The sequence below is a fragment of the Entelurus aequoreus genome, linkage group LG08 (assembly GCF_033978785.1).
Source record: "Entelurus aequoreus isolate RoL-2023_Sb linkage group LG08, RoL_Eaeq_v1.1, whole genome shotgun sequence".
Lineage (NCBI taxonomy): Eukaryota > Metazoa > Chordata > Actinopteri > Syngnathiformes > Syngnathidae > Entelurus > Entelurus aequoreus.
The window spans coordinates 41,485,130-41,499,764 of NC_084738.1; the positions used below are offsets into that span (position 1 = coordinate 41,485,130).

A 14,635-nucleotide genomic window follows, 5' to 3' on the forward strand; every position below is an offset into this window, starting at 1 on the left:
CCATTTTAGGCTTGAAAATGCCTAATTTAGGACCATTTAAAAATAAAAAATAAAAATTATAAAAATAAAATGATCCCCAAAAATCTGGTGGTGAGGCGTGATGTGGCAGGGGACAGTATATAGCGTCGCTGGTCACCATAGGTACACTTGCCCACTCTCAGAGCAATACCGAGCTGCCTTAATGGGTACCTATTATGCAAAACCAACTTGTCTTACCTATTGGCCCCTTTTTTCGTGTATTTGGGATCTGCATAATTCCCGAAAATTTTAAATCAAACCATGGAGGCATGGCAGAGATCTTCAATCTTGCCTTACTTCCTACTTCCTCCAAACATGCCATTTGGAATTTTCCCCAATTGTGACATTTTTCCCAATTGTGACGTCAGTGGATTATCCATGTATGATAAATGTATGATGTACCCAAAGTGCTTTGTGTGAATCTGCAGTTGTAGTCTGACAATGTAGTTAAATTTTCTTTATCCTATACCTCTTGTTGTGGGGCAGATTGACTCGTACTTGCACATGCATCCTACGCTGTTGTAATTTCTAATACAAATGAGCGTTTAGTTCAACCTTATAAATTTGTCAGTATACTTGTTATGGAAGCACTAAAAACTACAACAAAGATGACAGAGAGAAGCCACAGTCCAAGTGGAGGCACGTAAATAAGACCGACCACAAAACGGGACAGTCGGTAAGCGACCTGAAAACTGCCTGTAAAACATATTCTATGCAAAATGTTGACCAAAGAACCACCATTACGAGCTATTTACACCACAAGGAAGTGTTTTAAATGTAGAAAAAAATCATTATATGACACCTTTTAAAAGAAGACAGAATGTATCAATATGTGTTGCACGTCAGTAAAATTTTGCCCATGCCACAATTACATGAAAAAACTAATACTTGATTCTACATTTTTCTTGTTTCCTCAAACCAAGTAGTAATGTCGGTGTCTATTTCGCCTGGTTAGTGGATAATCCAACTTGTACTTACGGGTCCAAATGCATTAACCTTCTGATTGTTTAATCTTTGTTTAGCCTTTGGCATTGTTTAACAGAAGTATCCAACAGTGGAACAATATTTATAATTCATCATTGGTTCCCTTTCAGAAAGTATTAATCTAACACAGATCAGTGGACTGTATTATAGTTAATTTATGGTAGCATGTTAGCACGTGACTTATAATAATAGTTGTCTATGTACTCAGGTACACAGCGTTAACAAGAGTGTGTCCATGATGGACCTTCAAGACTCACGCATGAACAGCATTTCCAACCTGAACTCTGTGGGAGACATGCTCACCTCCTCCCAGGCCTCCATAGCCGGCCTGGGCCACAGCTTCGGCAACCTGGGCGGCCCTCTCCGCATGGGAGGGCACCTTCCCAGCGGCTCGGCGGGGTCCGGTTTGAGGCTGAGCCAGATGGGCCACATTGGCGGCCCCACCGAATCCATCTCCCAGCAGCAGCAGCAGGCGGCCGCGGCCATGCACTTCCCCCTGTCTTTCCAGAACCCTCTCTTCCATCTGGCCGCCCAGAACTCGCCGGCACATCCTCCTCCACCGCCGCTCCTCCTCGCTCCAGAGCCGGAGAACGGCCACCATGACTACGCGCCGGCGTTCGGCAACAACGCTTTCTCCCGCAGCGAGGATTTGTCGGCCCTTCGCTCCCAAAACAGCCTGGTGCAGCCCAGCATCGTCCACTCGCACAGTTACAGCGACGACTTCACCCGGCAGAACCAGAACGACTTTGTTTGGCATCAGCTGTCACTGCAAGTGCAGGTAAGGCTGCTTCCCTTTAAATATAAAGAAATGAGTGTTTGTTAGTTTAAACCAGGGGTCACCAACGCAGTGCCCGCGGGCACCAGGTAGCCCGTAATGACCAAATGAGTAGCCCGCTGGCCTGTTCTAAAAATAACTCAAATAGCAGCACTTACCAGTGAGCTGCCTCTATTTTTTAGATTGTATTTATTTACTAGCAAGCTGGTCTCGCTTTGCTCGACATTTTTAATTCTAAGAGAGACAAAACTCAAATAGAATTTGAAAATCCAAGAAATATTTAAAGACTTGGTCTTCACTTGTTTAAATAAATTCATTTATTTTTTTACTTTGCTTCTTATAACTTTCAGGAAAGACAATTTTAGAGAAAAAATACAACCTTAAAAAGGATTTTAGGATATTTAAACACATATACCTATGCAATGCCAGACTTCCCACTAACTGACAAAGAAACAGATAACAGATTTGGTGTCCAGTTCAAAAGTGTGACATGATTTATTTAAAAATTTGAGAGTTGACTTTTGTATTTACATGAGTTATTATTTGTACAAACATGGTGCAAAGTAATTCATGATTTGTTAAAAAATGTTAGTGGCTAGCTAGTTAAAATGGGATATTGTGATTTCATAAGACTGTCTTAGAAGTGATCATTTGAAAATGTTCAATTTGAAAAATGTGCACTTAGAGAAAATATAAAATAAAGTGTTGCATATTGATATTTATCTGTTTCTATATATATTTATTGTGAGAAATCATAAGATGATCAGTGTTTCCACAAGATAAATATCATTAATTATTAATAATAACATAGAGTTAAAGGTAAATTGAGCAAATTGGCTATTTCTGGCAATTTATTTAAGTGTGTATCAAACTGGTAGCCCTTTGCATTAATCAGTACCCAAGAAGTAGCTCTTGGTTTCAAAAAGGTTGGTGACCCCTGGTTTAAACAGTAAATAAATTACCTGGACATTTTATGAGATCCAGGGCCTTACTTAAAATATTGCATTGCATTTTAGTAGTAGTATTAGTAGTACTACTATTGTACTGTGCAAACAACAACCCCAATATTAATTTTGTCAAATATATAGCTTTCTGACCATGCCAGTCAGAACTGAACACTATATTATACTGGTTGTGTAGGCAGGATTTTGGATCCTGCGTTTGTATTGGAGCTCATTAGAATGTGTAGGTGTTGACTATGCGTTGCCAGCTGCTGTACTTGTTGTACTTTTAGGAACCAATGTCAGGGTACAAATTTAAGTGTTTTTTTTTCTAAAGAGAGCAGAGTCAAGGTTCTTGGCCTCCATCCTTTTGTGCTCGCACTTGCAGTCATGCTGCAAAACGTTCCATCATTTCAGGTATTCGAAGCCACATGTAGTCTATAGTTTGTGAGTTGTACTCTTAACTAGTCACTCACAGCGTGTAAATTGCTATAGATAACACTGTGTTCTGTTGTCCTGCGCTATTTCTGTCCCTCCGCGTAGGCTGTGAGGAACAAACATCTCAATCTTGTTGTGCTTTTTAACACAGTCAACATTATGGCTATTGTTCTTCATTAATTAATTACCAAATGGTCCTTTTTATTGCACCATATTAAGGCATTACACCTACTGGAAGTAGTAACGAGGAAAAGATAGTCGGTCCGTCTTCTGTGAAGACTAACAAGTGAATAGTCTCATTTACCTATATCATATTCTCAGGGCTAATGTTGTCAAAAGTATCAATAGTTCGATACCAGGTCGATAACTACAAAAATACATCAACACCTGCTTTTTAGGATCGGCAGTACAATAGTTTTTTCCTTGGCGAGCCGCATCAATTCTCTCAGCATGTGAGCACTGAGTCAGCACAGACGAAGAACGCCCGCGGTCTTGAAAAAATTGATCCAGTGTTTGCCATGTTATTTGTGGAAGCCTGTCACCAATGCAGAGTTGGTGCTTCCAGTTCGCTCTCACTCATATTGCTGTACAGTGTGAGCATTTTACTGGAACTATTGTTCATGCGAGTATTATAAAAAAAAAAAAAAAAAAGAAAAAAAGATTTTAACCCTTTCATTTGCATTTTGCTCCTAGAATAAATCCATCCAAAGTTGATCTAACAAGTGTAAAATTTTTGCGCATCTGTGTAGCATGTTCGAACTAAACTAAATAAACTACTTTGGCGGCTTCCTTTGCCCCATGGAAACGACAATGCCAGAGTTTTCAGATTTTCCCACTCTGGAGACTGTTCTCAAAACTGTAGTTTCAGACCACCAAAAACGCAGTTTGCGTGGGGGTAAAAGGCTGAAACATCATACATATAGTCACAGTTTCAACCTAAAAATGGTTCTGTCTGGGATAGGCCTTTAAACCATAACCAATGGACAAGTGATTGACAAGGAAGTGTCTGTCACTACGTTTTCATACACTAAATTAGTCTGATTCCTCAAATTGTTAATTTTGTATTTTCACACCTACATTTTAAGTCCAAATGTCCATGCACTTGCTCTAATGCGACTATTGGTCATACGCCATGTGCCTCCCGTACACTGTGGGGTGCTTATTTTATTTTAGCGCGGTTAAATTAGTTCCTTTTCCGGTGACCTATGACGTCACACTAGCCATCTGCGGATCCCTACAACTTCTTTTAACTGATGTCCACTGTAATATTGGCACAGGTTACAAATATTATGTCAGTAATGGATATGTTGATGTTAAATAGCAGACATTATCAAGAAATGATCTTGGATTGCTTTACTACATGACTCTACTACCAAGGTTGTATCGGGGCAGATGCAGGTCCGAAGCAAAGACAGACCGGCGGAAGAGTTTTTTTGAAGGATTTTTCATGAAAACAAAAACTTTAGAATGAGTTCATTCATAAGGCTCTGTCGTTTGATAGTTTTAAATCCGAAGGAAAAGACCGTTCGTGCCATGGTCGATACTGTTCTAGATAAAGTTTGCTATGTTCTGGACTATCTTGCCAGTTGTGCATAGAGAGTGTTTGCTAATCAGTTTGGAGTGCAAAAATGCAGCAAGAAGAGGTTTGTGGACACTTTATTATTTGCCTTAATATACCTGCTTCATTATCTTTCATCATTTGTATTTTGTTCGAGAGTCCGAATTAAGACGACATTTCCCTAGCTACCGTCTTAAATAAATTTACAATCTGTTCTTTTAATTTGTGAAGCAAATAAAAAGTATCCTCTTCATAACAATTGTTATGTTTTTATTGAATGGTATCAGCTTCCGGGTTGTAATCCCGCACGTTAAAACTGGCGCATGCGCGATACATAGGGTTTTCTCCGGCTGCACACAGCCAGTCGTGCAGCCGGAGAAGACCCTATGTATCGCGCATGCGCCAGTTTCAACGATGATTCAATGATAACGCTGTGTTCTGTTGTACTGCGCTATTTCTGCCCCTCCGCGTAGGCTGTGAGATCTGGTTTCCAATCGCATAATCCTGGTGTGTTAGTTCGACTTTTCAAAAACCGAACACGATCCGATTAAGGTGTTTCCATGGGCTGTAGGAGGCTTATTAGGAGCCAAACTATTTGAGAAATCGGGGTAATTTAGTGCATGGACACGTACAGACTGATCACTCTGTGTGCCCCTCCTTGCACAGAGGGCGGCGGGGCTGTAATCCGGCTACTAGCTCACACATTCAGTCATCAAACATGGTAGAGGGCGGGCAACGTCTTAGTTGGAGAACCTGGGCTCTCATGTATCAAGTGTCTTTTTTTTAGCCAAACTGCTGGGTAACGGTTCACATGAAGTGCCAACTTTTACTCATCAGACTGATTGATGTGTTGATAGTTCTCAGAGACGCTAGCACTGACAGGCTGACAATCGCTCTGCCGTTCACTCGAAACGCGAGAAAGAAGCACCTCCTACTGACCTTTGATTGGTCAGACCGTGCCGAGCTCAAGCACATGGCTATTTTTAATATGATTTGCATATGCATAGCTTCTTTTTCCTGTTGAATTCCACATGGAAGGAAAAGTGGTGCGCTATTAGTAACGTGGTGTCCCATGACATTGCTAAGGATTTTTTCCCAGTTTCAACCGTAGAAAAAAGCTGTTAGAAATAATTGACATGCTAGACGAGCTTCCCAGTCACAACTACTTTGCACAAAAATCTTGACACAAACATACACAATCTAAAAAGTATTTAGCTGCAAAGGCAAAATTACCACCTGTCACACAGTTCATGAAGCAGTTGGCAGGTTGGTGTTTGTGTGTCTTATAATAATGTTGAAGGGGAACTGCACTTTTTTGAAATGTTACCTATCCTTCACAATCCCTATGAGACAAGAAGACCGCTTTCTAGCATATACAAATCTGCTCGTTCTTGGTGGCCTGAAATACAGCTGATAGGGTTGATTGATTGATTGAAACTTTTATTAGTAGATTGTACAGTACAGTACATATTCCGTACAATTGACCACTAAATGGTAACACCCGAATAAGTTTTTCAACTTGTTTAAGTCGGGGTCCACGTAAATCAATTCATGGTAGGAGCAATCAATTCTACCACAAAATAACTTTAAAAATGCATTAAACCAAAAACAATACTTAATTTAGGTTCCGTAACCTGTTTAATAACCAAACTGTAGCAACATTGTTATTGTAAGGGCAAACACTGAGGAACTCTTTTTCTAGTGCACTAACCATACTTGCCAACCCTCCCGTTTTTAGCGGGAGACTCCCGGTATTCAGCGCCTCTCCCGATAACCTCCCGGCAGAAATTTTCTCCTGACAAACTCCCGGTATTCAGCTGGAGCTGGAGGCCACGCCCCCTCCAGCTCAATGCGGACCTGAGTGGGCACAGCCTGTTCTCACGTCCGCTTTCCCACAATATAAACAGCTTGCCTGCCCAATGACGTCATAACATCTATGGCTTTTAGAGAGTAGAGTGCACAACTGCGCACACAACAAGGAGACGAAGCAGAAGAACGAGGAAGTTACAGACGTGGTGACGCCGTCGACGAGCAAGATGAAGAAATACGCTTGCAAGTTCCAAAACGAATGGAAACAAGAATTTCAGTTCATCCAGGACAGTTCGAAGGGGAAGGGGTATGTATGTTGCCTGTACATTTTGTAGAACAGACATCTCCATTGAACACGGTGGCCGAAATGATATACTCATTCATGAACGGAGAAGTTAAACAGGACAATGCTGCCATCTACTGGATAGCCTCCGGAACACTGAAATTCAAGTATTTATTTTATTTATATGTATAATAAAATAATAAAAAAAAAAAAATATATATATATATATATATATATATATATAGCTAGAATTCATTGAACGTAACGAACGCATGAATAATGATCTCAGCGTCGCTAGTGGACAAAATGGAACAAATTTTAGCGATATTACGGAGATGAAAGAAGGCCGTTTTAGTAACACTCTTAATGTGTGACTCAAACGAGAGAGTTAGGTCGAAGATAATACCCAGATTCTTTACCGAGTCGCCTTGTGTAATTGTTTGGTTGTCAAATGTTAAGGTGGTATTATTAAATAGGTGTCTGTGTTGAGCAGGACCGATAATCAGCATTTCCGTTTTCTTAGCGTTGAGTTGCAAAAAGTTAGCGGACATCCATTGTTTGATTTCATTAAGACACGCCTCCAGCTGACTGCAATCCGGCGTGTTGGTCAGCTTTAGGGGCATGTAGAGTTGGGTGTCATCAGCATAACAGTGAAAGCTAACACCGTATTTGCGTATGATGTCACCTAGCGGCAGCATGTAAATACTAAAGAGTGCAGGGCCAAGAACCGAACCCTGTATATATATGAAATACTTGAGTTGGTGAATTCTAGCTGTAAATATACTCTCCTCTTAACCACGCCCTTAACCCCCCCCACCCCCCACCCCACCCCACCCCCCGATGTCGGAGGTCTCAAGGTTGGCAAGTATGGCACTAACACATTGGCGTGCTACGGTATTAGCCGTAAAAGCTAAATACCGCAAGAGATAAGCTAGCTTCTATGTCAGCACAAAACGCGTTTCAGTTTGTAATTCACAACACAATGCGATAAGACACCAATCTGTACTGACTAAAAACATTGACAATCATATTACAGTGTGTGTAAAGTATTAGCCTACATTTCATGTTTTGTTTGTACACAGCTAGCCAGACAGCGTAGGCTGGCCGTCATGATACACACATTGTGTCCCCCGTAATTAATCACACTGCACAGGTCAAAAAAATAAGTCTTGCTATCCCCTTTGACCCAGTCTATTTAAAGTCCGCTGTATGTTCTAAGACATTTGTCAGTCACTGTCGTCAGGAACCTCCTCTCTGAGCTGCCACCTTACCGTGGTAGAGGAGTTTGCGTGTCCCAATGATCCTAGGAGCTATGTTGTCCGGGGGCTTTATGCCCCCTGGTAGGGTCTCCCAAGACAAACTGGTCCTAGGTGAGGGATCAGACAAAGAGCAGCTCGAAGACCTCAATGAAAAATAAAACCTGTGGACCCAGATTTTCCTCACCCGGACGCGGGTCACCGGGGCCCCCCTCTGGAGCCAGGCCCGGAGGTGGGGCACGATGGCGAGCGCCTGGTGGCCGGGCCTGTCCTCATGGGGCCCGGCCGGGCACAGCCCGAAGAGGCAACGTGGGTTCCCCCTCCAATGGGCTCACCACCCATAGCAGGGGATATAGAGGTCGGGTGCGATGTGAGCTGGGCGGAAGCCAAAGGCAGGGCACTTGGCGGTCCGATCCTCGGCTACAGAAGCTAGCTCTTGGGACGTGGAACGTCACCTCGCTGGGTGGGAAGGAGCCTGAGCTAGTGCACGAGGTGGAGAAGTTCCGACTAGACATAGTCGGACTCACTTCGACGCACAGCAAGGGCTCTGGAACCAGTTCTCTCGAGAGGGGCTGGACTCTCTTCTACTCTGGCGTTGCCGGCAGTGAGAGGCGACGGGCTGGGGTGGAAATTCTTGTTGCCCCCCGGCTCAGAGCCTGCATGTTGGAGTTCAACCCGGTGGACGAGAGGGTAGCTTCCCTCCGCCTTCGTGTGGGGGAACGTGTCCTGACTGTGGTTTGCGCTTACGCGCCAAACCGCAGCTCAGAGTACCCACCCATTTTGGATTCACTCGAGGGAGTACTTGAGAGTGCTCCCCCGGGTGATTCCCTCGTTCTACTGGGGGACTTTAATGCTCATGTTGGCAGCGACAGTGAAACCTGGAGAGGCGTGATTGGGAAGAATGGCCGCCCGGATCTGAACCCGAGCGGTGTTTTGTTATTGGACTTTTGTGCCCGTCACAGATTGTCCATAACGAACACCATGTTCAAACATAAGGGTGTCCATATGTGCACTTGGCACCAGGACACCCTAGGCCGCAGTTCCATGATCGACTTTGTAGTTGTGTCGTCGGATTTGCGGCCTCATGTTTTGGACATTCGGGTGAAGAGAGGGGCGGAGCTTTCTACCGATCACCACCTGGTGGTGAGTTGGCTGCGATGGTGGGGGAGGATGCCGGACAGACCTGGCAGGCCCAAACGCATTGTGAGGGTTTGCTGGGAACGTCTGGCAGAGTCTCCTGTCAGAGAGAGTTTCAATTCCCACCTCCGGAAGAACTTTGAACATGTCACGAGGGAGGTGCTGGACATTGAGTCCGAATGGACCATGTTCCGCACCTCTATTGTCGAGGCGGATGATTGGAGCTGTGGCCGCAAGGTAGTTGGTGCCTGTCGTGGCGGTAATCCTAGAACCCGTTGGTGGACACCGGCGGTGAGGGATGCCGTCAAGCTGAAGAAGGAGTCCTATCGGGTTCTTTTGGCTCATAGGACTCCGGAGGCAGCGGACAGGTACCGACAGGCCAAGCGGTGTGCGGCTTCGGCGGTCGCGGAGGCAAAAACTCGGACATGGGAGGAGCTCGGGGAAGCCATGGAAAACGACTTCCGGACGGCTTCGAAGCGATTCTGGACCACCATCCGCCGCCTCAGGAAGGGGAAGCAGTGCACTATCAACACCGTGTATGGTGAGGATGGTGTTCTGCTGACCTCGACTGCGGATGTTGTGGATCGGTGGAGGGAATACTTCGAAGACCTCCTCAATCCCACCAACACGTCTTCCTATGAGGAAGTAGTGCCTGGGGAATCTGTGGTGGGCTCTCCTATTTCTGGGGCTGAGGTTGCTGAGGTAGTTAAAAAGCTCCTTGGTGGCAAGGCCCCGGGGGTGGATGAGATCCGCCCAGAGTTCCTTAAGGCTCTGGATGCTGTGGGGCTGTCTTGGTTGACAAGACTCTGCAGCATCGCGTGGACATCGGGGGCGGTACCTCTGGATTGGCAGACCGGGGTGGTGGTTCCTCTCTTTAAGAAGGGGAACCGGAGGGTGTGTTCTAACTATCGTGGGATCACGCTCCTCAGCCTTCCCGGTAAGGTCTATTCAGGTGTGCTGGAGAGGAGGCTACGCCGGATAGTCGAACCTCGGATTCAGGAGGAACAGTGTGGTTTTCGTCCTGGTCGTGGAACTGTGGACCAGCTCTATACTCTCGGCAGGGTCCTTGAGGGTGCATGGGAGTTTGCCCAACCTGTCTACATGTGTTTTGTGGACTTGGAGAAGGCATTCGACCGTGTCCCTCGGGAAGTCCTGTGGGGAGTGCTCAGAGAGTATGGGGTATCCGACTGTCTGATTGTGGCGGTCCGCTCCCTGTATGATCAGTGCCAGAGTTTGGTCTGCATTGCCGGCAGTAAGTCGGACACGTTTCCAGTGAGAGTTGGACTCCGCCAAGGCTGCCCTTTGTCACCGATTCTGTTCATAACTTTTATGGACAGAATTTCTAGGCGCAGTCAAGGCGTTGAGGGGATCTGGTTTGGTGGCTGCAGGATTAGGTCTCTGATTTTTGCAGATGATGTGGTCCTGATGGCTTCATCTGGCCAGGATCTTCAGCTCTCGCTGGATCGGTTCGCAGCTGAGTGTGAAGCGACTGGGATGAGAATCAGCACCTCCAAGTCCGAATCCATGGTTCTCGCCCGGAAAAGGGTGGAGTGCCATCTCCGGGTTGCGGAGGAGACCCTGCCCCAAGTGGAGGAGTTCAAGTACCTCGGAGTCTTGTTCACGAGTGAGGGAAGAGTGGATCGTGAGATCGGCAGGCGGATCGGTGCGGCGTCTTCAGTAATGCGGACGCTGTATCGATCCGTTGTGGTGAAGAAGGAGCTGAGCCGGAAGGCAAAGCTCTCAATTTACCGGTCGATCTACGTTCCCATCCTCACCTATGGTCATGAGCTTTGGGTTATGACCGAAAGGACAAGATCACGGGTACAAGCGGCCCAAATGAGTTTCCTCCGCCGGGTGGCGGGGCTCTCCCTTAGAGATAGGGTGAGAAGCTCTGCCATCCGGGGGGAGCTCAAAGTAAAGCCACTGCTCCTCCACATCGAGAGGAGCCAGATGAGGTGGTTCGGGCATCTGGTCAGGATGCCACCCGAACGCCTCCCTAGGGAGGTGTTTAGGGCACGTCCGACCGGTAGGAGGACACGAGGAAGACCCAGGACACGTTGGGAAGACTATGTCTCCCGGCTGGCCTGGGAACGCCTCGGGATCCCCCGGGAGGAGCTGGACGAAGTGGCTGGGGAGAGGGAAGTCTGGGCTTCCCTGCTTAAGCTGCTGCCCCCGCGACCCGACCTCGGATAAGCGGAAGAAGATGGATGGATGGATGGATGGATGTCGTCAGGAAGGAAGAACTGAGACACAAAGACAGTAGAACAAGCCCAATCAGCAGTCTGTCAGGGAATACTAGTCGGGTGTAACATCCTGCCTTTCGTCTATCAAAATCAGAGTAATTTAGGTAACAAAACGGGGATAAACATCAAACTTTTCACTTAGTGTAACGACACAGATAGTTATGCTGCAAACAAGCAAGAGAAATTGGATAACTTCGAGTATAAAGGCTGGTCTCAAATAAGGATATACAATATAGAAGTTAAAAAGAGTAATATAGGTAGAAAATCTCTCTCTCAGCGTCGTCTTCTGGGCTGTAGGATTGTGTGTGTAATTAAAGCCTCGCTCTTCTATGACCTAGAGGGGGAGAGGTTACTAGCACAATCACCCCTTATGTGTGTTACCTCGTTAACACACACACTAAAAATGAGTCGTTTTCTGCTCCCGTTCTTCTTCAGATGCCTCAGGCTCAAAAGGCGCCGCTAGGGGGTCGAGTGGGGCAGATGTTGTGGCGATGTCAGCAATGACATCCGCTGGTGATCTGTCAGGTTCTTCAGCAGGAGTGCAGAGGGAGAGGTGGTACCAGGTGTCCCTTTAACCAGCCAATCGAAGGGCGTGGGACGTACGTTCCACGACCTTGAAGGGACCAGTCCACCTGGGCTCCGTTCACTTGCGTTTGATGACCTAGATCTTGACCCTCTCAGCGGGCGGAAGGGAATCTGGAGTGGCGGGCTGTCATCCTCGTATCTGTACAGAAGAACTGGCACATAAATTCTGCATTTTTTGTGTAAAATACCATTTTGGTTTTACGCTGAGTCCTCCTTCCATGGGGGGCTGCTGGTCCTGTGAATGGCTGACCTGTATGCAGCTCATAGGGTGAAAAACTCAAAGGGCGGTAAAACAGTTTTATTCACGGACCTTCGAATGATCATTAACGCTAATTGCAACATGTCAATCCAATTAAATTTGGTCTGTGCACAGATTTTAGCCAATTAGTTTTTAATGTTCTGGTCCATCCTTTCAACCTTACCTTGGGACTCAGGATGGTACCCCAAACCTGTGTTCTAGTCCGAAAGCCTTTTCGACCAAGGCTAAGTGAGTATTTTTTTTTTTTTAAATGGTTGCCGTTGTCTGACCTAATCTTTTTGGGGAAACCATGTCGGGGTACTAGGTCATTCACAAGTCATTTAATTACTGATATTGCATCCTCTTTTGAGGTTGTTGTTGCTTCCGGCCAACCACTGTGATTGTCAACACAAGTTAGTACGTACCTTTTCCCTTGTACCGTATTGATCATATCAGTGAAATCAAAGACTATACCTGGTTCACCCTCACCTCCTCCATATTCTAAATTTGATCTACTAAACTACTATCGATGTATAAAATCGTTATTTTCAAATTAAAATTAGTTATAACTTCTTACCCACGGGAAAAATGTTAAAACTGTGGAATGTGTCAGAGTCGGATGATTGTCGATTTTGTTCCAAGGAGTCTGTATCCACCCTCACTCACCCCCTTCTGTTTCTGAAAAAAGGACTGTGTTAGTCATACTATCACTTTCAGAAACATCTAAGAAAAAGGTCAGCTAATAGTCAAGTAGCGGAGGACAGGTCATGTTTGAGGTCAATGATTGTCTCATTAGCCTCTATGGTCCACTGGGGGGTGTTGTTAGGGTAGGGGACCCCTTAGCGATATCACAAATAACTCAAACTCAACTAAACCCTAACTTTTATGTAACTTATTCAATATGGTGAAAGTAACAACATATGCTCATATTTATATTGTCACAAATACAAGAAAAATACTACCCTTATGGTGGATGCTTTATCAATCAATCAATCAATCAATCAATGTTTATTTATATAGCCCTAAATCACAAGTGTCTCAAAGGGCTGTACAAGCCACAACGACATCCTCTGTACAGAGCCCACATACGGGCAAGGAAAACTCACCCCTGTGGGACGTCAATGTGAATGACTATGAGAAACCTCGGAGAGGACCGCATATGTGGGTAACCCCCCCCCCCCCCCCCCCCCCCCCTCTAGGGGAGACCGAAAGCAATGGATGTCGAGTGGGTCTGACATATTATTGTGAAAGTCCAACACATCAGCGAAAGTCCAGTCCATGATGGGGCCAGCAGGAACCATCCCGAGCGGAGACGGGTCAGCAGCGTAGAGATGTCCCCATCCGATGGACAGGCTAGCGGTCCACCCCGGAGCAGAGTAGAAAAGAAAAGAAAAGAAACGGCAGATCAACTGGTCTAAAAAGGGAGTCTATTTAAAGGCTGGAGTATACAAATGAGTTTTAAGATGAGACTTAAATGCTTCTACTGAGGTAGCATCTCTAACTTTTACCGGGAGGGCATTCCATAATATTGGAGCCCGAATAGAAAAACGCTCTATAGCCCGCAGACTTTTTTTGGGCTCTGGGAATCAGTAATAAGCCGGAGTTCTTTGAACGCAGATTTCTTGCCGGGACATATGGTACAATACAATCGGCAAGATAGGCAGGAGCTTGACCGTGTAGTATTTTTTACGTAAGTAGTAAAACCTTAAAGTCGCATCTTAGGTGCACAGGAAGCCAGTGCAAGTGAGCCAGTATAGGCGTAATATGATCAAACTTTCTTGTTTTTGTCAAAAGTCTAGCAGCCGCATTTTGTACCATCTGTAATCTTTTAATGCTAGACATAGGGAGGCCCCAAAATAAAACGTTACAGTAATCGAGACGAGATGTAACGAACGCATGGATAATGATCTCAGCATCGCTTGTGGACAAAAGGAACGAATTTTAGCGATATTACGGAGATGAAAGAAGGCCGTTTTAGTAACACTCTTAATGTGTGACTCAAACGAGAGAGTTTGGTCGAAGATAATACCTAGATTCTTTACCGAGTCGCCTTGTTTAATTGTTTGGTTGTCAAATGTTAAGGTGGTATTATTAAATAGATGTCGGTGTTGAGCAGGACCGATAATCAGCATTTCCGTTTTCTTAGCGTTGAGTTGCAAAAAGTTAGCGGACATCCATTGTTTGATTTCATTAAGACACGCCTCCAGCTGACTACAATCCGGCGTGTTGGTCAGCTTTAGGGGCATGTAGAGTTGGGTGTCATCCGCATAACAGTGAAAGCTAACACCGTATTTGCGTATGATGTCACCTAGCGGCAGCATGTAAATACTAAAGAGTGCAGGACCAAGAACCGAACCCTGGGGAACTCCG

At 45.4% G+C, this 14,635-nt stretch overlaps 1 protein-coding gene across 3 annotated transcripts in view; it reads left to right on the forward strand.

Annotated features, from left to right (window-relative positions):
- The window catches only part of LOC133655898 (ras/Rap GTPase-activating protein SynGAP-like), a 72,920-nt gene that overhangs the window by 44,141 nt on the left and 14,144 nt on the right, over positions 1 to 14,635 (forward strand). For all 3 annotated transcript variants that reach the window (XM_062056503.1, XM_062056506.1, XM_062056507.1), the window contains one exon: positions 1,211 to 1,780. In XM_062056503.1, the coding sequence (XP_061912487.1) occupies positions 1,211 to 1,780 (570 nt within the window). The remainder of the gene's footprint in view (positions 1 to 1,210; positions 1,781 to 14,635) is intronic.